General features: G+C 54.4%; 1 protein-coding gene across 3 annotated transcripts in view; it reads right to left on the bottom strand.

The window, feature by feature from the left end:
• Positions 1-18,195, bottom strand: part of LOC111139302 (TOG array regulator of axonemal microtubules 2) — a 40,876-nt gene extending 22,681 nt beyond the window's left edge. Inside the window, exons 1-9 of one of the 3 annotated variants that reach the window (XM_022491547.1) lie at positions 18,168-18,195; positions 16,176-16,289; positions 14,388-14,669; positions 11,205-11,416; positions 9,999-10,189; positions 6,947-6,993; positions 4,520-4,686; positions 1,713-1,863; positions 1,345-1,506 (exon numbers count right to left, since the gene is read on the bottom strand). In XM_022491547.1, coding sequence (XP_022347255.1) covers positions 1,345-1,506; positions 1,713-1,863; positions 4,520-4,686; positions 6,947-6,993; positions 9,999-10,189; positions 11,205-11,416; positions 14,388-14,669; positions 16,176-16,289; positions 18,168-18,195 — 1,354 coding nt within the window. The remainder of the gene's footprint in view (positions 1-1,344; positions 1,507-1,712; positions 1,864-4,519; positions 4,687-6,946; positions 6,994-9,998; positions 10,190-11,204; positions 11,417-14,387; positions 14,670-16,175; positions 16,290-18,167) is intronic. The other 2 variants (XM_022491548.1, XM_022491549.1) reach the window with 2 other exon arrangements.
• Between the last annotated feature and the right edge of the window lie 6,958 nt (positions 18,196-25,153).

Below are 25,153 nucleotides of genomic sequence, written 5' to 3'. Positions count from 1 at the left end.
TACTTCTCTTCTCCACCAGCATGAAGGTCCAGGCAGCCCGCACAGCAGGTGCTAGGCAGGGCAATCCTTTACTTAAACCCAAGACCAAAAGACTTCATTCCCAGATTCTCTTCTCAGCTTTGCCATTGGACAAGAGTCATTAGCCACAATCTTAGGCCCCATGGGCCAACATCACCTTAAGTAAATTCAGGTGACTTTGGGTCTCTGGGTCTCAGTTCTGTTGACTCTTAAAATGAGTAGGGTAGATTATATAGACCATTATCTCCTGAGTACCCACCATTCAATCACCACTTTCACGACCTCTTGCCATGTCTCTTCATTACCTGTAATTTTATTTAATGGCATTTTTCTTCAAGCCAATCCACTTTTCAAAGTCTTAAATAAGTTTATTGTAAAGGGATATCTATGTCACTACCATGATTGGCAAACAAATATTATTTGTCAAAGGACAGGATATTTGCAATAGAAGTAAAAGGACATTATAAACCCCAGTGATCAAATTGTAACCAGCTTCGGATGACTCAAGCTGGAAAGAAGATCTCTTTGTTTAAAAAGCAGATTTCCAAGCCTGAGAGGGTTGCTCACAACTGACATTGAATTCAGACTTTCTACTTGACAGAATCAAAGGGACAGAAAGAGAACGGAAAAGAAGGATGAGTCAGTATTATTTCTGGCACTAAAATGATGTTCTGTTCTCTCACTATAGTCCCACCACAGCCCACGCTTAAAGAAACTCTGAGCCAGACTGGTTGTTTTCAAATGTTCTTTAGTAGCAAAATCTTTCACAACTGAAAGGTCAGGTGGGTGCCCAATATATTAAAAAATGAGGCAAAATCGAAGCTTCTCTGGTAGAATGGGGTCAGAACCTCTTTATGCCTTGACACCATCCCACAGAACTTTTGGATCCTGGAATCCCCGATGGGAATCAGCCCTATCCAACCCGGCATTTCACGAGGCAAACTTTAGGAACCCAAGGTCTTCCCGGACCCCTCTCTTCCTCTTTCCGATGTTTCCAGCCACTTTCAGGAATGCTTCTCCCCATCATCTCTGGTCCTGGTGCACTAGTGAGGCCTCTAGGACATGTCCTGGGCTGGGCACACCTGCCCTTCTACCAGTAATTCCAGTTGCAATTCCCCAGATCCCCAGTCTGGCCCACTGATACTTTTGACTCCCACACTATCCCTCGTTCTCTGGCAGGGTGATCACACCTCAGGCTGCCGTCTACTCTAACACAGGTAATGAGAAAAAGTAGAGTGGCCCAGGTCACCTTTCCATACCCCAAAGCATCCCAAGGCTGCACAGCGAGACGGACACATGTCCCCCAGGCAGTTGGCCAGGCCCTACCTGAAGCATGGCGGGCAAAGCTGGGCTCCCGTTTGCTGACAGGGATGCTGGGCAGCGAGGCCCGGTTGGCCCGTTTCCTCAGGATACCACCGATGTTTCTGCATGGGCTGCTCAGCCCCGTGGGCACAGACATGGTCCCACTGCCCCGGAGGGGAAGGAGGCCTGTGGAGACAGAGGAAGTGCTAGAACGGCACTGGTCCTGCCTGTCCTTGGCCCCAGTCCTCCTCTGGATGTGGGCCCATTAGTGGCTCCCAGTCCACTGTCCAGATGGGGAGCATCAGGAGCTGTGGCTAACCCCTCTCTCATCTAGGGGTTGGCCAAGACATCTCCCCAGCCTGAGGGGATCCTGCCCCCAGGTGCCCAGGTACCTTCCTTCATCAGGACTCTGCGGGAGGCCAGGCTCTGGGAAGCAAGCTCCCTCTCACTCTCCAGCTCCTTTGTCCTCTGGAGCACCTCCATCTCCTTCATCTGCCTCAGCCGCATCTTCTCCTGGGCAGACTTGGAGATGGTCACCTGGATCTGGCGGAAGGTCAAGGCAAACTCTGTTACCTTGAGGACCCACCGGTGTCTTCTGTACCTGCATTTATTCAATCAGGAGTGTGAGTGGCTCCTACGTGCCATCGCTCTTCTGGGAATGAACAAAACGACCAAGAACTTGCTCCCGGAAGGCTGCCACGGAGCAGGGAGACAGCAAACAGAGCAATTTCTAATGTCAGGCCGTATGTACCAGAAGGAAAGGAGGGACAGAGGGTGACTGGGGCTTCCATTTTAGGTAGGAAGGCCCAGAGGGACTCTCAGAGGAGGGGAAATTGAAGCAGAGACATGGATGGAATAAGGGAGCAGAAGCCATGCAGATTTCTAGGGGAGATGGGTGCTGAGCAGAGGAAAGAGAATGCAAAGGTCCTGAGGCTGGAGAGTGCTGGGCACGGTTGGGGGTGGTGAGGACACTGGCTGGAGCACCCCCAGACAGAGGATGGGAGGACACGGGGTCAGAGGTGGCAGGGGTGGGCAGAGCCACAGTGCACTGGGCCCCGTGGCCCATGGTGAGGGGTCAGACATGTCCTCTAAAGGACACGGAAAACCACTGAGGTTCTGAACACAGGAGTGACCTGATTGGACTTCCACTGGGAGACAAGGCGTCCCTCCAAGTGTTGTTGTTTTGTGACTTTATATTTGGGAATAATTTAAGACTCACAAAAAGTTGCAAAACAGAGCCAAGAGTCTCCGTGTGGTGGGGCTTGCACTAGCATAGTGAGAATGAGGATGACAGAAAGGCCTGATTGTGGACAGGTCCCAGAAGCAGAGCCCACCGCTTTTGCTGATATATGAGGTGTGGGGCGACAGAGAAAGAGGAGGCAAGGGCGGACCCAAGATTTTTGGCCAGAGTAGCTGGAAGGCTGGAGTGGCCTTTTCTTGCTATTTACTGGGGAAAGAGCTTTTGGGGGTGAAGTTTCAACAGCTGAGTTTTGGATGAGCTAAGTTTGAAATATAATTAGATACCTAAATGGAAATGCAGAGTATCAGTTAATACCTACTTAGTTACAAAATTTGACTGCTCCCGGAGGTCCGGGGAAGGTCAGGGCCAGAGAGGGACATTTGGGAGTCCTCAGAATACAGATGGCACTCAAGGCTATGGACCAGAACAGGTCACGGGGGGTCAGATAAATAGGTAAGAGGCCAGAGATCCGAGCTCTGGGGCCTCCAGCGTGTAGAGGGCAAGAAGATGAGGAGTCAGCTAAGAGGACTGGGAAGGAACAAAATCCGATAGGAGTGAAAAACTAGGAAGGAAGCCATCCCCTCGCCTCCCTCCCAATGTGGGGACTTCAAGAAGAATGAAACAGCAAAGCTGCTGATGGGGGTGGCGGTTAGAAGAGGGCTGAGCTGTGCTGCTCATGGGAAGCTGGAGGTCATCGGTGGCCTTGACATGGGCAGTTTCCATGAGGGCAGTGGGACCCAAACCCGACTGCAGTGGACTCAGGACAGAATGGGTGGAGACAAAGCAGTCGTTCTATTTTTTTTAGACAAAAGAAATCACAGCTAAGTTGCTGATGGGAATGGTCTGATTCCGGGAAGGATATTGCTGATGCAAGAACGTTAGAAATGCTGGGGCCGGGCTGCCTGGGTGGCTCAGTGGGTTAAAAGCCTCTGCCTTCAGCGCAGGTCATGATCTCAGGGTCCTGGGATCGAGTCCCAGATCGGGCTCTCTGCTAGGCAGGGAGCCTGCTTCCTCCTCTCTCTCTCTCTCTACTTGTGATCTCTCTCTGTCAAATAAATAAAATCTTAAAAAAAAAAAAAAAAAGAAAAGAAATGCTGGGGCCGGGATGTGGCTGGACGAAGCTAGAAGAACAGGACATGGGTGGTGAGCGAAGGGGGTGCTTCAAAGCGAGATGCCAGTGGGGAGAAGTTATCACAAGGTCCTCGGTCTGACCATGGGGTGAGCATCCAAGGTGGGCTGGGAAGTGGGGTAGCCTCCCAGCCCTTAATTGTTCTTCCTTCGTTCCAGGCTCTGATGTCCTGGCTGGAGTGGGAGGGCTGCGATGCCCGGACCTCGTTGTCACCATCCCTGGACCCTAACACAGCGCAGGCGCCCAGAGGCCCTTCCAGGCATGTTTCCTGTACGCTTCCATCTCCGCTTCAGAGACTGAGCCTGGAGCTCCCACAGCAGTGACTCTTCAAGTGTTAGTAAACACATCCAGACCAGGGAAGAGAATCATCTGGACCAAGGTCACCTTAGAAGTGCAAGGTGTCTGCCAGCCTGTCAGGCAGAGCCTTTGGCTGATCCGCCCGAGTCAGCTGCCTCTCAGTTTCTATCTTGGGTGCTGGTTCAAATTACTGGGCTTGGTTCAACTAAGCTCCTCTCCACTCTCCACATCCTGCTTCCTTCCGAACCTCGGGTGACCTCCTTGTGCCCTCCCTTCCTCCCTCAGCTCCCCGCTATACTCCCCTTCCCCGAGCCCTCACCCCCATCCTTCTCTTCCTCTCTGTTGTTTCTCTTCCTTTCCTTGGTCCTCACCCCCAAACTATCTTCAGGTTCCAGTCTTAAGCACCTGGGGAGCTGACTTTTTCTTGTCTTCCTCAAACTGGCCCCACATTTATAAATTTCATCAAACAGGTTTGTGCTCAGCCAGTGGTCCAGTCTGACCCCCACTTTCTCCTCCCCTCACTTTCCAGGTACCTTGGTACTGTTCTCCTTCTGGTCCTCGTCTTGGAGCGAGGGGTGGGCTTCTTTGGCCTGGCCGAAGGAGAAGGCTGTCAGTGTAGGAGCAGACTGAGATGAAGGCAGGGGGTGCTTCACAGGGGCGGTAGACCTGTCTCTGACAGGCAGGGCTGAAGGTCTTGGCTCTGAGGAGTCAAGAACAAGAATGGAGCTGAGGACACCCAGCACTCTGAAGCAGCCCTCACCCTTCTGGGCTGCCCCTGGGGCTCTGTGACCCTGCGGCTGGTGTAACATTTTACTACTAAGCCTGCCACCCTCTGCTGCTCTGCCCAGTGCTTGCTTGGTGACAAAAGTCTACAGAACAGCACTGGTGGGCATAGAGCGGGCTGCCCAAGGACCAGCATTCTCCTCCTCTCATGTGTGCATCCATCCATCCATCCATATACCCATTCATTCAATAATTACTGCACACCTTACTGTAAGATAGGGAAGGGAGGAGACTGGGCAAGAAACAGGGGGTGGTCTGTTACCTAGAAGTTTAAGATAGCTCCCAAGGATGTCAGTCTGTCTTACCTGAGAGGCGTGCACCTCAGGAAGAGAGAAAATAAACCAAGCCCCATCATCACACAGTATGGAAGGACCAGAGAATTAATCAATTCTGGTCCCATGCCCTCGTTTTACAGATAAAGAAGACCCAGCAACCTTCACACGCTCTTGTAACTGGTACAGTATTCATTTCCAAGTGACATCAAATCAATAGTATCTCTTAGTCACTCTAGATTTTCCTAATCAATAGACTTCAAAAGGAACTTGTCTTATTATGGAGGCAGGAAAGGGGTAGATCAGCTTTCTTTCAATGAAAAAAGTGTTAACTGGGTTCTCCTGTTCACAGTGTTTGGAGCACACTGCTCTTGGGTGAACCTGCAAATAAGGGGTCTGCTGGAATGGGGGTCACCCTCTGGGGCTGCCTGAGGTTGGAAGGGACACCTTGAATCTGGGACCTCCAGGAGGGCTCCCAGGTTACCCTGACCTCTGCCCAGCCCATGCCTTCTGCCAAGGATCCCTCTGCTTCGATCGCTGGATAAGGATGGAGGGCCAAGATAGAGGAGGGGTAAAGGCTTCGTTTGCTCAAAAATAAGGGGGCAGGGCAGAGGACACAGGTGCTCAGGTGCCAGCTAATGAGGACAAGGACTGCAGGAATGCCACGAGACTGAGGAAGCCCCCAGCTTCAGACAATACCACGTGAGCTCCTTCTGTGTGGCAGGCGTGTTACACGTACTGGGCCATGTTATCCCCAGTTAATGGCTGGAAGATCAGAGAACCCGCATCCCCTCTCCTCACCCCCAACTCCATGAGACATCCTGGAAAGCCTTGTCTGAGCAGCCTGGCCCCTGCCCCCAAGCCCCTGGGGACCCAGTTCTCAAGCAGCATGATGAGATGCAAACAAGGGAACAGTTACAAACTGGGGTCTCCTGGCACACTCAGGGGTAGCCGTTAGGGACACTGTGGTTGTCAGCATGGGTCACACCAGACCGCCCGAGGTCACCCCACTGCAGCCCAGCCAGACAGCAACAGGGGAAGCGGCCGTCCCCGAGGTTTCTATGCCAGGCCTGCCTCTTGAGCTCAGCTCAAGTGCTGAGCCTGGGGCTTCCTGGGCCACCACCTCCCCCTCGCCAGCTGGCCCACTTGCTAAGCCAGAGGGACCTGCTGGAAAGCTGGACTGGGCGTGGGCCCTCTCCTGCCGGTCTGCACGACTGCTGAGGTATCCTCCTCCCCAGCCTTGGGGTGCTCCATCCAGATCCCCTCACCCGACCCAGGGCTCAGCTTCCCTCCTCCCCACAGTTAGGTCATCAGGCTGGAGAGCCTCCTGCTTCCTGTTCTGAAGCTTCTCTGTGCCTCGGCCTCCAATGTCCACCTGCCTCCCTAACGTCCCAGTTGGCCCCACTCTCCTGACACGGAAGCCTTCCAGGACCCGCTACTTAAGGGGTTCGTGGGATGTGGTTCAATGTCTCACTCAGCCTAGTGAGGAACATTCTCCTCTACCTGCTTAAAACAGGGGCAGCTGCACAAGGTGACAGAAGCATGGTCTCCGTGGCCATGTGGACCCGCGTGCGCATATGGCGGGCTGCCCTCCGGACTCCAGGACCAGGGACAAGACCCAGCCTGCAGTCCCCGTGCAGCTGTTCACGGGTCACATGGCCCCTCTCGCAGCTGGGTTACCGGGAGGCTCCGTGTGCCGGGACACCTCCACACCCCTGGCCCAGAGCAGGGGCCGCTGCCCTCCAAGGTGGCAGGGCCCATGGCCTCAGCTTCTCCATCTGTGAAATAAGGAGCTCAGGTCCGAGGGTGCTCACGCCTACTCCAACCCTAGTTCTGATCCCCAACCCAGTCCAGGAAGCAGGGAGCTGGAGAAAGCTAGTGGGGGTGCTTGTGGGGAGGACGTACCCAGAGATTCAGGGGTCTTCTCCCGAGGCCCACTCTCCCGAGCCAATCTTAAAAGAATGGAGGAGAGAAAAGAACCATGAGAGACAGCAAGTAGGAGCCACTTCAGCAAGGAGCAGGGGGGTTCCTAGATGGGACAACAGGCGAGATGGTGGGAATCACGGAGTGGCTGTGGGCGGCTCTGTAAGGAGGCTCTCAGCTCGGAGCTCAAAGCTGCAGGAGATGCGGCTCCATCTGCAAAGTCAAGGGCAGGCTGACAGGAGACCAGACCAGACCAGGCTGGGTCCAGACACACGCCGCACATCACTGTCTCTGCCCTGCTCAGGGGTCCGTGGCTTCTCCCTGCCATTCCTGCAGGAGTCTCTGCCCCGGTGTGCACAGCCTTCTCTGGTCACTGAAGTGGCCTTTCTAATGCAGAGCTGATGGCACTTCCACACCAAAGGCCTTCAGTGGCACCTGGCTACTTCAGGATAGAGATCACAGTTCTCAGTTTAGCCCATGGGGTCATACAGTCCTACTAACCTCGCCCACCTGTCTCACACCAACACCAGTGCACACCCCTTATAGCTCCGGGAATGCCTCCTGTCTCTCCCTCCTCATTTCCCAGACTCTCCCTCAGCCTTCAAAACTTGGTTCCGGCCTCACCTCCTCCAAGAAGGCTTCCCAGCCTGATTGAGATCATTTCCCAGCAGGCTCCCCAGAATGATGGGCAGCCTTCTATCTTAGCACTTACCTCACTGGACTTCAGAACAATGGTTTACTAATAAATCTCTCTCATGAGCTCCTAGGACACGGAGACTGTCTTGTTTGGCTTTGTTTCTAAGGAAACTGGCATGTAGCAGGTGCTTAATAGCTCTTAAGTAAGTAAATGGACGTGTGGATGGACGGGTGAATAGTGAAGGGATGAAAGAAATGCTGACAGAGGTTCCTTCCCACCTCCGTGCTAGCCTCCCCGAGTTAATGGAGAGGAATCGTGTCACAACAAGGCGACAAACGGGGAGGTATTTATTGTGTGACTAAACCACACCAGGTACAAGCTTGGCACCGTGGGAGCCACAGAGATTTCGAGGCATGGGCTCTGCCCTGCAGGGCTCCCAGTCGAAGAACAGATGGGGCTTTAAATAAAAGTGTGGTCAGGCGGTCCGTGGGCTAGATGCTGTGTAGACAGCACAAAGGAGGCTCTTCCAGAATCGCCTCCCCAGGGAGGGCAGGGAAGACCTGACGGTAGGGACTGTGTGCAACTGGGGCTTGAGGAACAGTAGGAGCTGAATGGGGGCCCCGGGTGAAGGCTGGTGTTGGGGCTGCACAGATGGGGCAGGGAGGTTCTGGAGGTGCTGCTCCTGAGGGCAGCACAGGAGGTGGGAGGGGTGGCGGGCCAGGGATGGGCCCTGAATGTCAGACCGGCGAGACTCGTCTTTAAGCTGCTGGCACAGGGTGTCAGAAAATGTAGATCGCGTGGAGGAAAGGTACACAGGGTGGTGCATGAGAAGGGAAAATGAGAATGCAGAGCCCACACGGCAAGGTGCCGGGCTAGGAGCTGTCGGGGTGCTCAAGAGGGAGCCTGTGAGTGGAAACAGAGAAGGCAGGGGCAAGAGAGGGGTGGCAGCCTTCGTATTTTCTCTTGCTTACGGAAAACCTGATGGGATGTGGCAGTCTGCTGGGCCACAGGGCCATGGGAGCAAGAGCCGAAGACAATGCTGAGATTGGAAGATGGAAGAGACTGCACACACCGTGGGGGACGTCGGGGGATTGTGGGAAGGAGGCGGTTTGGGGAAACGTGAGGTGGCCTATAGGTGTGGCCGTGATGGTGGCACAGTGTCGCTGCCTCCTTCTGACCCTGGATCCGCATCGGCCATGAGGACACTGAAGAGGTCCACCAGTGGGATGGACACGTGGAGCCTGACCCTAGAGAGACCTCGGGCCAGAGCAGGGGCTGAGGGGATGAGGAAGACACCCATTGTTGGAAGCTACCGGCACAGACAAGACTCCCCCGGGGAGAACACGGAGCGGGCACAGAAGGCTGGGACCGAGCCGCAGGAACGGCCACATCTAAGAGATGGGTGAAGGAGGGCGCAGGGGGCACTGTCTAGAAGGTTCTGCCACTGAAGGTCAAGAAGCAGGTTTTAAGTCAGGAGGGAAGGAAGGAGAAGGCGACAAGGACGTCAACACCTCACAGGATATGGAAGTCAAGAGCAACGAAGGTGGAGTGAAGGCCGCTGGTCTGGGGCAGGAGAATCCCCCCAGCCACCAGGACCACCTCTGAGGGGAAGAAGGGCCCAACGTGAGGAAGCAGAGGTCAATGGAACGGCCGCTCAGATCCAGGTCCACGCCCTGCGGGGCTGGGAAGGAGGTAGACATGTGTACAAATAGGGGGGAAGGCAGCATGGGAGACGAAGAGGAGAGGAAGCATGAGAGAAAAGGGAGAACTCAGTCCAGCAGGCCCCCAAGGGATTGGAGAAGTGAGGCCTCTCTCATCCTCCCTCTGTCTGTCTGTCTCTGTCTGTGCTCTGTCTCTCTCTCTCTCTCACACAAATATGCACACACACACATATTCCAGCATCAGTTTGGACTGACCGTGGGGGTGTTCTGGGCCATCTGAAGAGATCTGTCTTCCTTACATGCCATAAATCAAGATTCATTACAGCACAGCAACCCTCTACCCCCACGGTTCGTAAACATCTTTGAGTATGAAAACCCCTTATTATGCCCAAAACTTCTGTAGACCACTCCCTCCCACTTCCATACCTGTATCTGGTAATGCTCGTATTTTTAGTATCTATTAATTAAGAAAATACATAATAACAAAGAGCTAGCCTGAACAGAGCTCCTATTTTATTCATCACTGCGACAACCATAGACATCCGCAAACTGGTGGACTCCGGAGGCCGAGACACTGTCTTCTGAGCCCAGACACCCAGCCCGCTGGGCTCAAGGATCAGCCCCGTGCAGTCCCCAGGCCTGTGGCCCATGGGTGAGCCAGGCTCTTCATGTGCCCGGCCCCCCAGAGCTCCGCCCTGACGCAGAGGCTCAGTTAGATGGAGAGGGGGCTGCTTACCGTGCGCGGGGGGCCCTCAGGCCCATGAGGAGACCCTGGCCTGGAGGCAGGCGGCTGGGCAGGGAGCCAGGAGTACAGGAGGAGGCCCCAGCGGACACCGCGGCCTTCGGGATGGGCGGGATCACGACGCCCCCCAGAGACTTGTGCATCTTCTCATCATTGCAATGCAGGTATTGTCTGGAGATCTGCACCTGGGAGTGGAGGTTGGAGGGAAAGTTCTGGAGGCTCACGTCCCTGGGCCCTTACACAGGGTGGTCCCTTTTATCAGGAGCTACTGGGGTGGCAGGCTGTGCTGGGAAGTGTCCTCTGGTTTTTCTTCTCAGCCATACCACCCTGGAACCTGCCCCCTCATCGTTTCCTTCCCACTCCAAGACAGAAGACCTGCAGCAGTGGGGGAGGGGAGAGGCTCGTCCCTACTCATTTTTGTTATTATTATTTGTTTTTCTATTCTTCTCATTTCAGAAACTTCTACAGATCAGAGCTGAAAGCAATCTTCAAAAACATCTGATCTAATACCTTCTTTTTATAGATGTGCAAACTAGGCCCAGAGAGGAGGGGGACTGGCCCAAGGTCACACAGCCAGTGAGGGGCAGAGTGCAAACTCAGATCTCCTGAGTTTTAGCCCAGTCAGCTTTCCCTTCTGTCACATTCTCTTGCCTATAATGGGGAGGGTCAGAAGCATGAGGAGTTCCGGAACATTTAGACCAGAGAAGGCCTAGGGAACCCCCAAGTGTGGGACTGGTGGTCACACAGCTGTGCTCAGCCCCTCTGGGGCAGCCTGCCAGAGCTCCCAGGCCATCTGCCAAGGTTTTGGGTGCTGTGGGAAAGATGCTCGCCTCCGTGGCCCCCTTATCCCTGAGGGCGGCCGCTCACACACCTTGGGAGAAGCTCCAGGCTCAGGAACCAGGGTAGGAAGGAATGGAAACAAAGAGGGACCCCTGGGTGGCTCCATTGGTTAAGCACCTGCCTTCAGCTCAGGTCATGCTCCCCAGGTCCTGGGTTCAAGCCCTGGGTAGGGCTCCCTGCTCAGCGGGGAGTCTGCTTCTCCCTCTTCCTCTGCCCCTCCTCCAGCTCATGCATTCACATGCATGCACTCGCTCTCTCTCTCTCTCTCTCTAATAAATAAATAAAATCTTTACAAAAAAAAAAAAAAGAGTGGAAACAAAGATAGGACAGAAAGGCACAAAACAGAACAAACCACCTTACCTCCTGGGCACCAGGTCTCAGCTCCTGGGGACCCCGACTGCTCCCAGGTGGGTCCAGGCCCTTTTCCTTGGCTCCGCCAGCCTCAGGGGTGGTGGGGATGCTCTGGATGGGAGGCATCGGCCTGGGGGCCCTCAGCAGTCTCTGAGAGGTGGCCCGGGGGATGGTGCTCCTCAGAGGAACCCCCTTGGGGCCTCCCACAGGATCCAGGGAGGCTGTGCAGGGGGGTGGGGTGAGGAATAAGTTAGTCCCAGGAGCACGGGGAGGGGGGCAATTCAGACACTGGCAACAGGGCCATAGGTTCCAGGGGAGGCTGGGACTTCGAGAGCAGAAAGAGATCCGCCAGCATCCCCCGGCCCCACCCCCACCACTAGGCTGAGCAGCAGACAGCGCCAAGGACCCGCTCCCATTCCTATAAAATTTGGCAAAAAGGGCCAATCAAAGTCATCTATTTAAAAGTCAGAGGCAGGCTGGGCAGGAAGGACACCAGTCCTAGAGTAGGAGTCAGGACAGTGGGTCCTGGCTAGAAGCTGTGGGACCTTGAGCAAGTCTTTGAATCCCCACTTGCTCTTCTGTAAAATGAATGTATTTATGTCATGGGGTTTTCCAAAGATCGGTGACTTACGTAAAATGCCAAGAAAGTACTGGGCACATGGCAGGTGCCCATAAATTATTTCTGTTCCCCCTTCCTTTCCAGCTAATGATACGGGGGTACTGCTCTTTCAGCACAGGGGACACCCTGACCTAGTCTAAAAGCAGACCACGACACATGGAGCTCTGTCTGCGTCCAACAGGCATTCGGTGCCCCCTGCCCACGCCCTCTGGAATAGCGCCATGCACCCTGCCATCCCCACAGTAAAGAGCTCAGGATTATCTTTGCAATGATTGGTGGCAGTGAAAAAAAACTTAGACTTAGGCCTTTCTGTTCCAGCTACACCTAAGTGGTCGCATCAAAACCACCAAGTCGGGATGCCTGGGTGGCTCAGTGGGTTAAAGCCTCTGCCTTCGGCTCAGGTCATGTTCCCAGGGTCCTGGGATCGAGCCCCACGTTGGGCTCTCTGCTCAGCGGGGAGCCTGCTTCCCTCCCTCTCTCTCTGCCCACCTCTCTGCCTGCTTGTGATCTCTACCTGTCAAATAAATAAATAAAATCTTAAAAAAAAAAAAAAACCACAAAGTCCCAAATAGCTTTCTGCTCCCCTGGAGAGCCTGGCTCCCCTTTGCCCTCTGGTCAGTCCTGTCGGGGTGTTGAGGGAAGGGAGGAAAGGAGGGGTCACAAGCCAGGTGGAGACAGTACCCACCTGGGGCCCCATCTGGGTAGTGGCACCAAGAGGCCAACACAGCCTCCATTCAGGGTGCAGAGGGCAGCCACAGCCCTGCCCTGGGGACCAGAGATCCCCGTCCTGCCATACTTGCTGAGGGACCCGGTAAGTCAAGATCACTTCCCATCCGCACCTTGCATAGAACAACTCCTATTCCTTTTCTCCTGCACTAGAACTTTGTACAAAGAGATGACGTGTCTAGAGAAAGACTTCGGACCTCTCAGGGAGGGAGTCCGTGAAATCCCTTTGGTCTAGCAACTCCAGAAGTTGTACCACTTAGAAATTCTAAGCAAGCTTCTCCAGCACGCTTACACCCTACCTGCTGCCTCCATACTGTCCAGCCACAGGGGGACTCCTTACAGTGGCTCCCTGTGTCATCCTGGGCACGGTCACAGCCCCAGGGAGACCTCAGCAGGGGGAGTATCTTACTCAAGGGAGAGCATGTCTCCAATGTCCCCACCCTTCCGAAGACCTCGAGCCTTCTTATTCCTGGTGTTACTCAAACATTCACTGAGCTACAGAAAGGACCCAGTTACATGATTGGTCCAGGAGAAGAGGAGAGAAAAGGAAATGAAAATTTATTAAGTTCTACCCACAATGCCAGGTGCTGAGAATTCTGTGCACAATATTTTCATCACACTCAGGTACACAGAAGTATAAGTATCCCCATTACACTGAGGGGAAACTGAGGTTGAGGGGGTAACTGACTTGCCCAAAGTCCCAGAGCTGGTCAGTATCAGAGCTAAGACTGGAACATGGCCTGTTTTCCTGGTTTATCCACTACTCAGATGAGAAAGAAATATAAAGTGCCCGCTGTTAGGGGCACCTGGGTGGCTCAGTTGTTAAGCGTCTGCCTTGGGCTCTGTCCTGGGATCAAGCCCCGCCTCCGGCTCTCTGCTTAGCAGGAAGCCTGTTTCTCCCTCTCCTACTCCCCCTGCTTGTGTTCCCTCTCTTGCTGTCTCTCTCTGTCAAATAAATAAATAAACTCTTTTTTTAAAATGCCCACTGTTCAATTCTTGGCTCATCTATTTAACAAGGATTTCAGGAGAATCTCCTTTGCCAGGCAACTCTGCCTCACACTGAAGCCTCTGCAGCCGCCCTCGTGGAGGTTCCGCCAAGTACAGAATCCCCATGAAAGACAAATAATCACACAAGCAAACACACAAATGCAAACCGTGAGAAGAGCTAAGAGAGAAAACTAGAGGGTTCAATTAGAGAGTGTCACTGGGATGGATGCCGACTGGGGGAGTCAAGGAGACCTCTCTGAGGAGGGCTTCTGAGCCAAGCAGGAAGGATGAGTGGTAGCCCCGTGAGGAAAGGAGGGAGGTGGGGGGACAGCCTGTCAGAGCCTGAGGCCAGACAGAGCCCACCTGCTCCAGGACTAGAGGGTCAGTGTGTCTGACAACAGAGAGCAGGGGAGAGAGTGAGCAGAGTGCAGGGGAGAGTGAGCAGAGCTGGAGGGAGAGGAGCAGAAAGCAGAGGAGAGGGTGTGGCACAGGCACATGGTGAAGGCAGCCGGCCTCACACACTAGGGACTCTATTCAGGAGCTTACTCTAAGCACATCCCAAAACCTCGGGGTGGTTCTAAGTATCGTTAGTGGGAGCAGGAAGGAGACTATGATCCGACTGGTGATTTAGAAGGATCCCCCTGGAGAGAAGACTAGAAGGAGAAGGAGGTCAGGGTGGGAACGGGGAGGTGAGCTGGAAGGCCACTGCAGAGCCCAGGCTGGAGGGGCATTCCCAGGAGGGCGGCTGACAGTGCCCTGGGTGGGGGCATCCTGAGCAGCTCTTGACCCTCAGAGCTGGGTAATGGGGGTCCGTGGCCTCAGGGTGTGTGGGAGGTGGGTGGGCAGGGCCCAGGGCTCACCTCGGGAGGATGCTGCCAAGCCCTCCGAGAGCCTTCTTTTCTTGAGCTTGTCCTTGATCTGGGTGGTGTCCCGAGCCACACTGTTAGCCTCAGACTCCAGAGAGGAGAAGGGTGCCAGGGGGTTGGACCCCAGAGACAGGGCCGCAAGGCCCCTGGGGTGGCCATTCCTGGCCTGCCAGCCCTTCAGGGGGGCATCCAGCTTGAGGCTGCGGGGGTCCCCTTGTCCAGGCAACAGCTGCAGTGGCTTCTCCAGCAGGACACTCGGAGTTGGCTGGAGGGAGGCTGAGGGAGACAGAGGTAAGAGTGGCTAGGCACCCAGCACCCTCGGTGGCACCAGGCTCCAGTAAACTCTCCGGTGCTGCTTCCTTAGAACAGTCGGGCCTTGCCCCACGAATCCTGGTCATTCGATGTTACCATCGATCTTGGGTCAATCCATTCATTCAACAGTCTCTGGGAAGCCTGACCTTAACAAGGTGTGTCCTGAGCTACTCAAGGGAAGAAAATGGGAGTCGATATGCAGCCCTATGACAGCACAGACATGAGCCGTAAATCCTGCGGGAAGGTCTTCCGCCCAGGGACCACCATCCAGCCACCTCCAGGGTCCCAACCAATCCATTCAATATACCTGACAAGACCAAATGCAGATTGAAAAGAGAAGTTGAGGTGACTCAATCATGCTTCCACGCAGACACCAGCTTATCCAATCGCACATTCCATAAACATTCAGAGAGCGTCACCTCTGTGCCCAGCACTGTCCAGGCAGTGGAGACCCAGAGATGGGTGAGACACAGTCTTTACCAAGAAAGGACTTTCAATCTACTACAGAAAAAGATTCATCTCTCAATGGGTTCATTACAAGGTCAACTGGGAGATATGCCCTGAGAGAGATGTCAACAAAATGTTTTGTGCACATAAAGGAGGAAGAGAAGGATCTGGAAGGCCTTCATGAAGTGGTGGTGTTTGAACTGGTCCTTGAAGGAGTCTAGACTGTGGGAGGGCCAGGGAAAACAAATACAGAGACCAGCTTTTAGAATCTCCGCCACACACACAGCGTTTTTGGAGGGCCTTGACCTAAGCCATGAGACCCACAAAGGAGGCCACAGAGTCTGGGTGGCACCAGGCCCGGCAAAAGCTGACCTGGGTGCTGGCCACAGGCCTGTAAGGGGAGTAGCCAGAAGAGGGCAAGGAGCTAGAGCAATCATATTCTCCCTCGAGAACACGGGAACCGGGGTTCTGCAGAGAAGAGGGTCTGTAGCTGGAAGTCAGAGCAGAAAGTAGAAGCTGAATGGCTGGCTTGCAATTCACCACGCCAGCAGCTGTCCCACTACAGGTGTCCCTGCCCCCACCGCCGCCCTGGCTGCTGAAGGCCCACCCAGACCCCCAAGCGAGGGACAGCAGACCGCATCTTCATGGCGGCTTTCCCTGGGTTCTGATGAGAGCGAGGGGCGTGCTGGGATCCCCACTTCCTTGTTCCTGGGGCTCTCCCTCTGTGCACCTCCATCCCCTGACGGAACTGAAAGGAACCACCTAAAACCAAAAGGGATTTCAGCAGCAGACTGCAGTAAAAATAGCGTGTGCCCTAGCTGGACCGCACAGCCAGGCTTCTAGAACAACTCACATCCTCTCTCCAGGAGGGAGCCCCAGCTCTGCTCTCTGGTCCCTGGCCCTAATTGGGCAGCTCCCGGCGGAACCCTGATTCTCTGCCCCCAGTCCCCAGGGAGGCCACCGAGGACACTGGAAGGCCATTTGGTGTGACCAAGTCAGCAGGCCAAGTCCCACACACCTCACCTTCTCCATAAGTCTGCAGCCTGGAGTCACTTCTTCCTCCTGGGACTGCGCGGGGCCCCGTACTGGTCCGAGGGACACTCCCACAGTATACGGCCACTGGAGCCAGAACCTTGGCTGGGGACAGAAGCACCGGAAGCCCACTGAGACCAGGACTAGGGAATAGGCTGCCCCAGCACTCTTCCCCTTGGGGTCTCTGTAGCCCACCCCCAAACCAGAGCCCAGCTCATGGATGGGGGGCCCACCACCCGACGGCCCAGCCAGTCAGGGCACCACAATCCCCACCAAGGCCCACCACCCCGCTCTCCTCAGCCCTCTCGGCCTGGCTTCCCACTTCTCCCCACACTCACCCGCCTTTTCCATCCGGCTTTTCTCCAGGCGCCCCCACCCCCACCTGGCCACCTCTTCTTAGCCTCCTTCATGGGCTCCCCTCCTCCACACACCCCCCCTCACCCTGCCTCTGTCCTCTGCTCATCTCACGGGCCGCTTCTCACTGCCATGTCTTTCATTGTCACCCTCATGCAGGAACCCCCTGACCTGTGGCTTTGGCCCTGACCTCGCCCCACGGCCGCAGAGCAGAGCATCCAATTACTGGCCCAAAAACCCTCTCCTGGGAGTCCTCCAGCCCCTCATCAGCGTGTCCCTCACTGAACCTTCACCTTGTCCTAAACCTGCCTGGCTCAGCACATCAATTTGATTGATCCCTACCCTGGATATTTACCAAAGGCTGCCTGTCAGAGACTCGGCCTCCCAGCCCCTGATGAGACCAGAAGGCTAGTGCGGGAGACAATGAATAACAAGCAGTGACATTGTGGGGAGCTCAGGGGGAGGGTGGCTCTGGGGAGGGGCCCTGAGCCAGGGGAAGTGGGAGGGGGAGCCTCAGCGAAGCACCTGCTGCTTTGAGAAGCCTTGCCTCTCCTCTGTGCCCCCACAGCAGCCCAAGCATACCCCATCTTACCCTCCCCTCTCCTGGACTCTTCCCTTCTTGCCCTGCCCCATCCTGGCACAGGGACCTCATCCCATCCATCTTTGCAGGACCTGCACTCAGGGGGCACTTTAGTATTAGTATTATCCCCATCCAAAGCACAGCTCAGGACTATGCACAGGGACCCAACCCACCACCTGGAGAAGCCTCCACCTGGACCCAGCACGCCCACTCCCAGGGTAGAAGGTCCCCAGACAGGAGGCAAACAGGAGTCTGTTCCCTTCCTGTTTCTATCAGCTGTGTGACCCTGAGGAAGTAAGTTAGCCTCTCTGAGTCTCGGTTCCCAGGTCAGTAAAACAAAGGAATTGGACAGGATTAGGGGTTCATACGGTCATACCTTCATCCTATTTCTAGACTTTTAGGTTTTTCTTAAGCTTTCAGTACTTCCCACTTCCCTGTAAGAAACTAATGCCCGGCAGGAACCTGATGTGGCATTAAATTACACAACTGTCCTCACAATAATATGGCAAAGCCCCAGGTGCTCTGTCCCTAGGTGATGACCCGTGTCTGGATCTACTCTGGTCCCAGGGCCCCGGCTCCAGCCCCGCCAGGGAAAAGCAGGTCTCCACCTCACCAGCACCCCCTCCATCTGTGGTGGGGCCTGTGGATCCCCTCACTTGCCAGAGGAAACTGAAGTTCACACAGTTGGTCCTAGAGCAGAGCATCAGGCCTGGAACTCCATCTCCTGACCCTGAGCTAGCCACACTGTTCCCCTTCTCCTGCCCGATCCACTGAGGAGACAGAGACACCCAGCTGTCCCTGAGGGCCCAGCCCTATGTCCTCTGACTACAAAACAGGCCAGCTCCTCGGCCGGCCCACCAGCAGAGAGAGAGTGGAGGCAATGCTCCACCGAGTTTCTAGAATACTCTGAGCCTTTCCCTGGGCCCGGGAGCCCCCAGACAAGAAGCTGAGCATGGAGGGCCAGCGTCAGCCAGCAGAGATTTGGGCCAGGGCAGAAAGGCCTTGTCACCTGCCTGGCTCCATCTCCCAGGATGAGGGCAGCCCCTTACCTGGGGGGACAGCATCACGGGTGCTCATGCCCTGGGTGGGAAAGGAGCCTGAGAGGTTGTCCAGAGGCAGCAGCTACTTCCTGGGCCGTAAGCACAGTCGTTGGGGATCCAGAAGGTGGCAGCCCGTATCATCCGCGGTCCTACGGTGGGGAGCGGCAGAGGGATGTCAGTACAAGTAAATGGCTTTGCAGGAAGCCCATCAGGAGCCCAGGTATTCTTGGAGTGAGGAAATCTGCTGCTGGACCAAAGGACATCTCTTTTCTGACATTCTGCCTCTCTGAGACACTTGAAACCTTCCGGGTGTCAAGCCTGCGCCACAGTGGGCAGAGAAATTTGTGAAGACCATCACCGAACCCACGAAACTGGCTTCACTTGGACACCTTAGGGTCTCTGGGGAAGGTGGAATTTATCAAGGCGGAGTCTGACGCCTTCTTTCCCCATGAGTTTCTATTTTCTTCAAAACCCCATTTTCTCTGCCCACTGGCCCAGAAGCTCTTGAACAATGTCAAGCTTTGTGACTCCGCTTCTCATTCGGGTAGGTGGCAGGGTCTGCCCAGAAACCAGCTCTCCAGTTTCCTCTCAGGATGTGCCAGGCTCTATCCACACACAGTGCGTGGCCTGCACTCCCCCCATCAAAGAGTCATTTCATTGTCCTGTGGCGAACTGCGGGACCATGTCAAGCCTCGTCCTGGTCTCCCTTAAACCTCTAGGCTCAGTCATCAGCTCTTGCTCAGGACCTAACTTCTCTTTCCATGTGACAAAGGTCTCACCCAGACTCTGCGACCTCACACAGTTTTAGAGTCTTTGCCAGGATAAAGGTGAACCATTTTCACCCTGACAGTGAGGTGGATGGCCAGAGCCCATCGGTGACAAAATCAGGGATAAAGGCCACATCTCCCAACCTCTACTCTGGCGTAGCTCCCTCAAGATATCATCTGGGGACAGGGCAAGACGAAGTGCCAACTTCCTTGTGCTGAGCACCAAATCCCAACTCAGAAACTGAGAAAACCTGCCTTCCGTTTGGAAGGCAGCCTGCCACCGTCCCCACCCTGGCCCCAGAAGGCAGAGCAGCTCCTAGCAACACTCCTGGCCCCAACAGAGGTTCCCGCCCAGCCTCCACCCGGTCTCTCTGCTTACATCCTCAAGCACTCGGGTTCTCTGTCCAAAGAGAATTTTCCTCACAACTCCCTGTGTGCTGACTACTAGGATAAGTATTTGGCCACAGGGGAATGTCGGTGAGACACAGCACTTCTCCTGAGCAAGGTGGCAGAATATGACTCCACAGGTCTTAACATCCCATCCTGAGCTCCAGTGAGCCGGCAAAGAGACTCAAGAGATTGGCAAGGCTGCTGCTTCCGGCAAAGCCTAGCACGAATGTTCCAGGTGGGGACAGGCCACCCACAGCTGACTTAAGGCAAACAAACTGGAGTCTAGGCTTTGTAGACAGTGAGAGCTGTAGGCTCTACGGACTCTTGCTACCACAGCTAACCAGAGCATCGATTTTCTATGCGAATTATAGGCAGAGAAGGGATGGTTAGCCACAGCCCTTCTTGAGAACCCTTCTTGAGAATCGTTCTCGACTGTGGCTGCGGATCAGAACCATCTGGGAACTGATAAAAATGACAGATTGCAAGGCCCCACCTCCGGCCCCTACTGAATTAGAGTCTTCTAGGAAGCAGGCCATGGGGATCTTTTTGGTTTCTTTTTCTTAACTCCTGTGTGATTTCAGTGTTCAAAAAGGACTGAGAACCAATGGGTTACAGTTCAGGTTCACTTTCTAATGAGATCTCAGCCTTGCTTCTCACCTTTCACTGTCAAAGTAGTTATTGCTGCCTCAGTTTCCCCAAAGTGATTGCTCTTTAGGAGGCTAAAGAGTAGATTTGGAGATGCCTGAGAGTACAGATGACATAAGTCTCAGTGGCCAGCTCTACCGGAAAGGGCCTTCTGAATAAGACAGCCCCCTCCCCATTTGCCACAAGCGCTTCAGCAGGTCAAATGGCAGAATGGCCACTGGTCAAGACAGCCGATGTGACTCCATGCCCTGGGGACACCCATTGTACAGAAAAGAGACCCTCATCCACGTCACAGCTTGCCAGGGCAACCCAGCAGGCAGACCCCCCTCTTGGGCCTACTCCTGACTGTGTCAACACTTCTGAGCCCTTAGGCCCTCAGGGTCTGTGTGCAGGAGTTCCTGGGAAGCTGCCCCAGGGGAGGCGGCCACAGCTGCATATGGACCAACAACCACGTCTTATATTGTATGTGAGAACCATGGGCAGCACCTCCCCAGGGAGATCCCGGGGGCCCATGACCTGGTAGGAGCTTAAAAATCCATGTACAAACTCTAAAAATCAAGATCAGAAATTCCAGCCCCAATGCAGATAGAACTTTGAGGTTTAGCATCAATCGGACTTAGCACCCGATGTCCAAGACACAATCCATTGAGCCCCCATTTGCACCTGGCCCTCTTCTGTTCTGGGCATGGAGGTGTGACTGTCCCCTATTGGAACAGCCTACCCCTGACCGAAAGGGCTGGGGACCAGGATTGTGTCCTCTTTCCCTGAGGCACTGCCCAAGGTAGCTGGCTCCCCCACCCTTGGCCTTGGTTTTCCAGCTTTGGGAGTGGAGTGGCCCAAGCTAACTGACCGCTGTCCACCCACCCCTTTCACTAAAGCTACGGCTACAGAGGCTCCATGGTGACTGGCACCACAGGAATGGGAAAGGTGATGGAAGGGACTCAGGTTTCAAGTGGAAAGGACACAAAGCTAGAACTGGCCCCATAAAGGACGTCAGCCCCAGGGACAAGATCCCAGTCACCCTGTACCTGTAGAGAGGCCTTGGAGGGGACAGGCCCCTGATCCCAAGATGCAGCCTCACCTGCCCCCCTCCAAGGGGCTGCCACATGTGTAGCTCCCCTTGTGTGACCATGACACTACCCATTCCTCCTTTTAGAGGCCTCTGAGGACATGGGTTCCAAGAAGTCAGAGTTCACGCCTCCTCAGACCTGCTGAGTGGGAACAGAGGTGCGATGTCAAGGTGGGTAGAGAAGGGGACTAGGGCAAAGATGGTAGAGTGGAGAAACCTAGGTTTTGAACCCCAAAATGTCCCCGACTGAAACATTCTCTGAAGAGAGGTTTTGGATAGGCACCGCTCCCACTTGCCCCTCTCATATTAACTTTAATTCCTCTGAGCTTTGGTTTCTTCATCTGAAAAAAAAAAGAAAAAAAAAAAAACAATTCTACCAAAAAGGGTTTGGTCAAGATGAAGTGAAGTCATGTGCAAAAATTTCAGCACCTTTGCTGGTAGACAGTCAATAAATCAGGTAAGAACTCTTCCTCTCCCGGTGCCCACCCAAGCGCCATCTTTAAAGTTCTGATGGGCCAGAGCCCTCCGTCCCTACGAGACAGACCCGGGTGACACGGGTGCCCCTCACATGGGAGAGACAGACGTGTCTGCAGAGTGAGAGGCCCAAACGGGCGGGGCGGGCCCTCCTGCAGTTCTCACCTGGGATGCTGTGCTGTGAAGCGAACGCCAGGCTGAGCGCCGACGGCCCCGGGCGGAGATGGACACACGCGGGACCCGCAGTGCTGTCTGACTAGGCGCCTGGAGACGCTCCACAGGAGAGCGGCATCCTCGGGGGGCCCGGAGGGAAGCCGGGTCTGGATGGGGAAGGAAACGGGAAAGGCCTCGCAGGCTGAGGAAACAGGGTGCGTAGAGACGCGGAAGAACAAACAGGCTGTGAGGTTGGCGTTTGGCCGGAGGCCCCGAGGCTGAGACGGCGGAGAGCCGGTGTGGGGAGGGAAGGGAACTCTAAAGACTTTTTGAGGAAAGAAATAACATTTTCTGACCCCTGGGGTTGGTAGCCCTAGGAGCTGTCTCCACCCAAACCAGGAGACTGATCCCCACAGCCACCAGACGCCCCCAGAAGAGGCACCCAGGCCCCCCACTCAGGCTCCTGGCTGCGTAGGTGACTGACACGCAGGCCGGTTGGCCTGACGACTGCTCAAGGAAACTTGCCCCGCCCACCATAAGCCCCCCTTTGGGGTGCGGGGCCTTCACCCCCTCCGGAGCCACACCCACTGCTGCCGATGCCACCTCCCCGCCGTAATGGGGTCAGGTGGAGTCAATGTCCCTGGAACCGTCTGGGCTCCAGACAGCAAGACGTGCATCTGCCAGCAGGCCCCTGGGACGGTAAACAAACCCAGAGTACCAAACATGGGGCCCCGCACCTAGTAGGAGCTCCATGGAAGCTGCATGAATGTAAAAAACAAAATCGTAGCCCGTCTTAGAGCCTTGTTGAGAAGAAACAAGGCAATGAGACTAACATTTCTTAGTTTCATGCCATTTAGCTTTTGAAATAGAGCAACAAGGCACATGTTATTGTCCTCCTGTTGTGCCTAAGAAGACTGAGGCTCAGAGAGGCTAGGTAGCTGGACCGAGGCCGCAGAGCAGGCCAGCGGAGGCTTCCGGTCTGGCGTTCCCTGATGCTGCTGGAAGCAGAAGAATGCGGTACTACATAGCCAGCAACAGCCCCGCGTTCAAGTCCCTCATTTACCAGCTGGGAGACTTCCCATGCGGTGAGATACTAAACCTCTCTGAGCTTCCGTTTAACTGCAAAAGGGAAAGAAGAATGTCTTTCTCACGAGGTTACTGAGCATATTCAATAAAATATGAAAAGCATCTCAAATCGTCTGGCCCCTAAGCAAGAATTCAACAAACGGGAGCTATTAACGTTATTCTTTAATAATGATCTTAGCGTGTGTGTCAAGATGGGCTTTTGAGAGATTTTGGGGCAAGAAGTTCTAGAGGCCTGACCAAGGCTGGGTGGCAAAAGGAGGTGCCCCCTGGCCGATGACCTTCAATGCGGAAGTTTCCAGGGTGAGCAGGAGGCAGCAGACAAGCTGGGGCAGGACCCTTAGAAGAGCAGCTCAAGTATCACCTTGCTGGGAAATGCTCCAAGTGATCCCTTCTTACCAGAACTGGCAGAGTCTGTTAAGAAGGCAGTTAGTGCTTGCATCTTAATGACTTTCCGGGACAGGGTGGATCTCATGGTCAAGAGCCCAAAGCGGAACTTCTCAACCCTTTTCATTTCCAACACAGCTGAGGAAGGTTTCCATTTGCAATAGTTCAGTGTGGGTGTTGGTTGAGGAGAGCAGGTATAGAGAGAGGAAGGAGAGAGTTGCCTATATGTCTAGGGCTGTGACATTCAAAACAGCCCCCCTACCTCCCGGGAATTCTGATATGAGACATGGGAAGGCCTATGGTTGAGAAAAAGTCTTATTTAAGCTTTGTTTGGAAAACGATGACCGTAAGTGACCAGCACAGCCGCCCTGTGTGATTGCTTAGGTTGGGCACTGCACAAGGCCTTGCAATTAAGGAGACAACATTCACACTGCAGGCACTACAGATTTGCATTTTTATTGCCCTTCTCTGATGAACAGAAGTAAAGTGCCTTGATAAAAAGGTGTCTTTTTCTAACTCACACAAAGGCACTGGATGAGCAGTGATGGCCCTAGTGAAAAGGGTATGTGACATACCCATAAATTTCCAAAATTCAAAATCCTCTGAGCCTGCCCTACTTTTGTGTATCATCTTGGTGCAAATATAAATTAGAAGTCAGCATATGTGCTAGTAACTCAACAAAGCTTCACATGGTGGGGACAAGAGACACCTTCATCTGCTCCCTCTGTCACTGAATTTTCAGCTGTAAGAGACCCCGAAGGTCAGCTAGTCTCCTGGTTGGTAACTGAGGGGTTAATGTGGAGCCTGGAGAGGATACAGGACATACCCAGGGCCTTCAAGAGCCAAAGGGTACTGTGGGGACAGGGTCCTCAGCTCCCTCCTTCCCCCTCCCATTAAGGTTTCCCCCAAATGGTCACCTCAGCACTGGGCGGGGCAGTGCCTCAGACTGCCAGGTCTGGTCAGAGCCATGACAACGCATTTCTGAGGACATCATTTCTTGGTGGGGCTGGGTGCCATTGTGTCAATCCTGCCTGAAATCACACAGCACTGGCTGGCACTTGGAAGCCTTCTGCCCATCCCCCCGACATTTTCACCATCAAGGGCTGACTTGTCTAAGATCTTGAGCCTAGTCCTGGAGTCTGACACAGAGAGGCCTGGTCCACTGCCCCACGAAGGCTTTCTGCATGGCTTCCCCGCTCGGGGACCCTCACCCAAGTTGCTGGAGCTCCGGTCATCAAACTGCACTCTGGGAGCAATTTACAGGTGCGACAGGACCAGAGGGGCTGAAAAGAAAGAAACAGCCCTTCCAATCAACATCTCAGGAAACTTGTGGTGGCTGTCCCTGGCATCTAAATGCCTGTCCCGTTCCAGGAAATGGCTCTTGACACAGGTCTCCCTGTAAGAAGCTCAGCAGACTTCAGACCACTAGCTCTGTCCTTTTCCAATGGCCCCAGGAGAAAACTGACTCTGCTTGACCAAAAGCTAGAATCTTCCATAGGCCTCTCCAGGACATATGCCAGGTTTTGCCCAGAAAATGGAAAGGGCTTCTGTGGAGGGTCATTTCTTCTGTCCTTATTTTATTGAAAGGAAAGCCAAGACCCAGGAGGGGATGCAAGGAGAGCCCAAATCCAGAGGTTTTAACGCATAGAAACATGGGAAGCTCAGACCTCCGGAGAGCTGCTCTGGAGCCCAGGACTGCTGCTCCAAGATCGATGGCAGAGGAATCATGTGTATGAGTGACTGTCCCCTAAGAAAGAGAATGGGGCCTAGGGACAGAGGAGCCTGGAGGGCAGAGAGGAACATGGAGGTTGGGAAACAGCATGATGAGGGGGCTGAGCCAGGAAACCAGGGGAAAGGGGCCTCCCCAAGGAGGAAAGCCAGGAGGAAGAAAGGCAACACAGGCCCTGACCCCGTGCTGATCAGAGAAATGCTAATTAGACCACTGTCACCAGTCTGTGAAGACTGCCAAAAATGAAGACTCTGGACAATACCAAGTGTCAGAGAGACGCGATGCAGGGTTGGTGAGG

The sequence above is a fragment of the Enhydra lutris genome, unplaced genomic scaffold (genome assembly GCF_002288905.1).
Source record: "Enhydra lutris kenyoni isolate GAN:26980312 unplaced genomic scaffold, ASM228890v2 scaffoldscaffold98, whole genome shotgun sequence".
NCBI lineage: Eukaryota > Metazoa > Chordata > Mammalia > Carnivora > Mustelidae > Enhydra > Enhydra lutris.
This window is presented reverse-complemented; position numbering and strand designations above follow the sequence as displayed.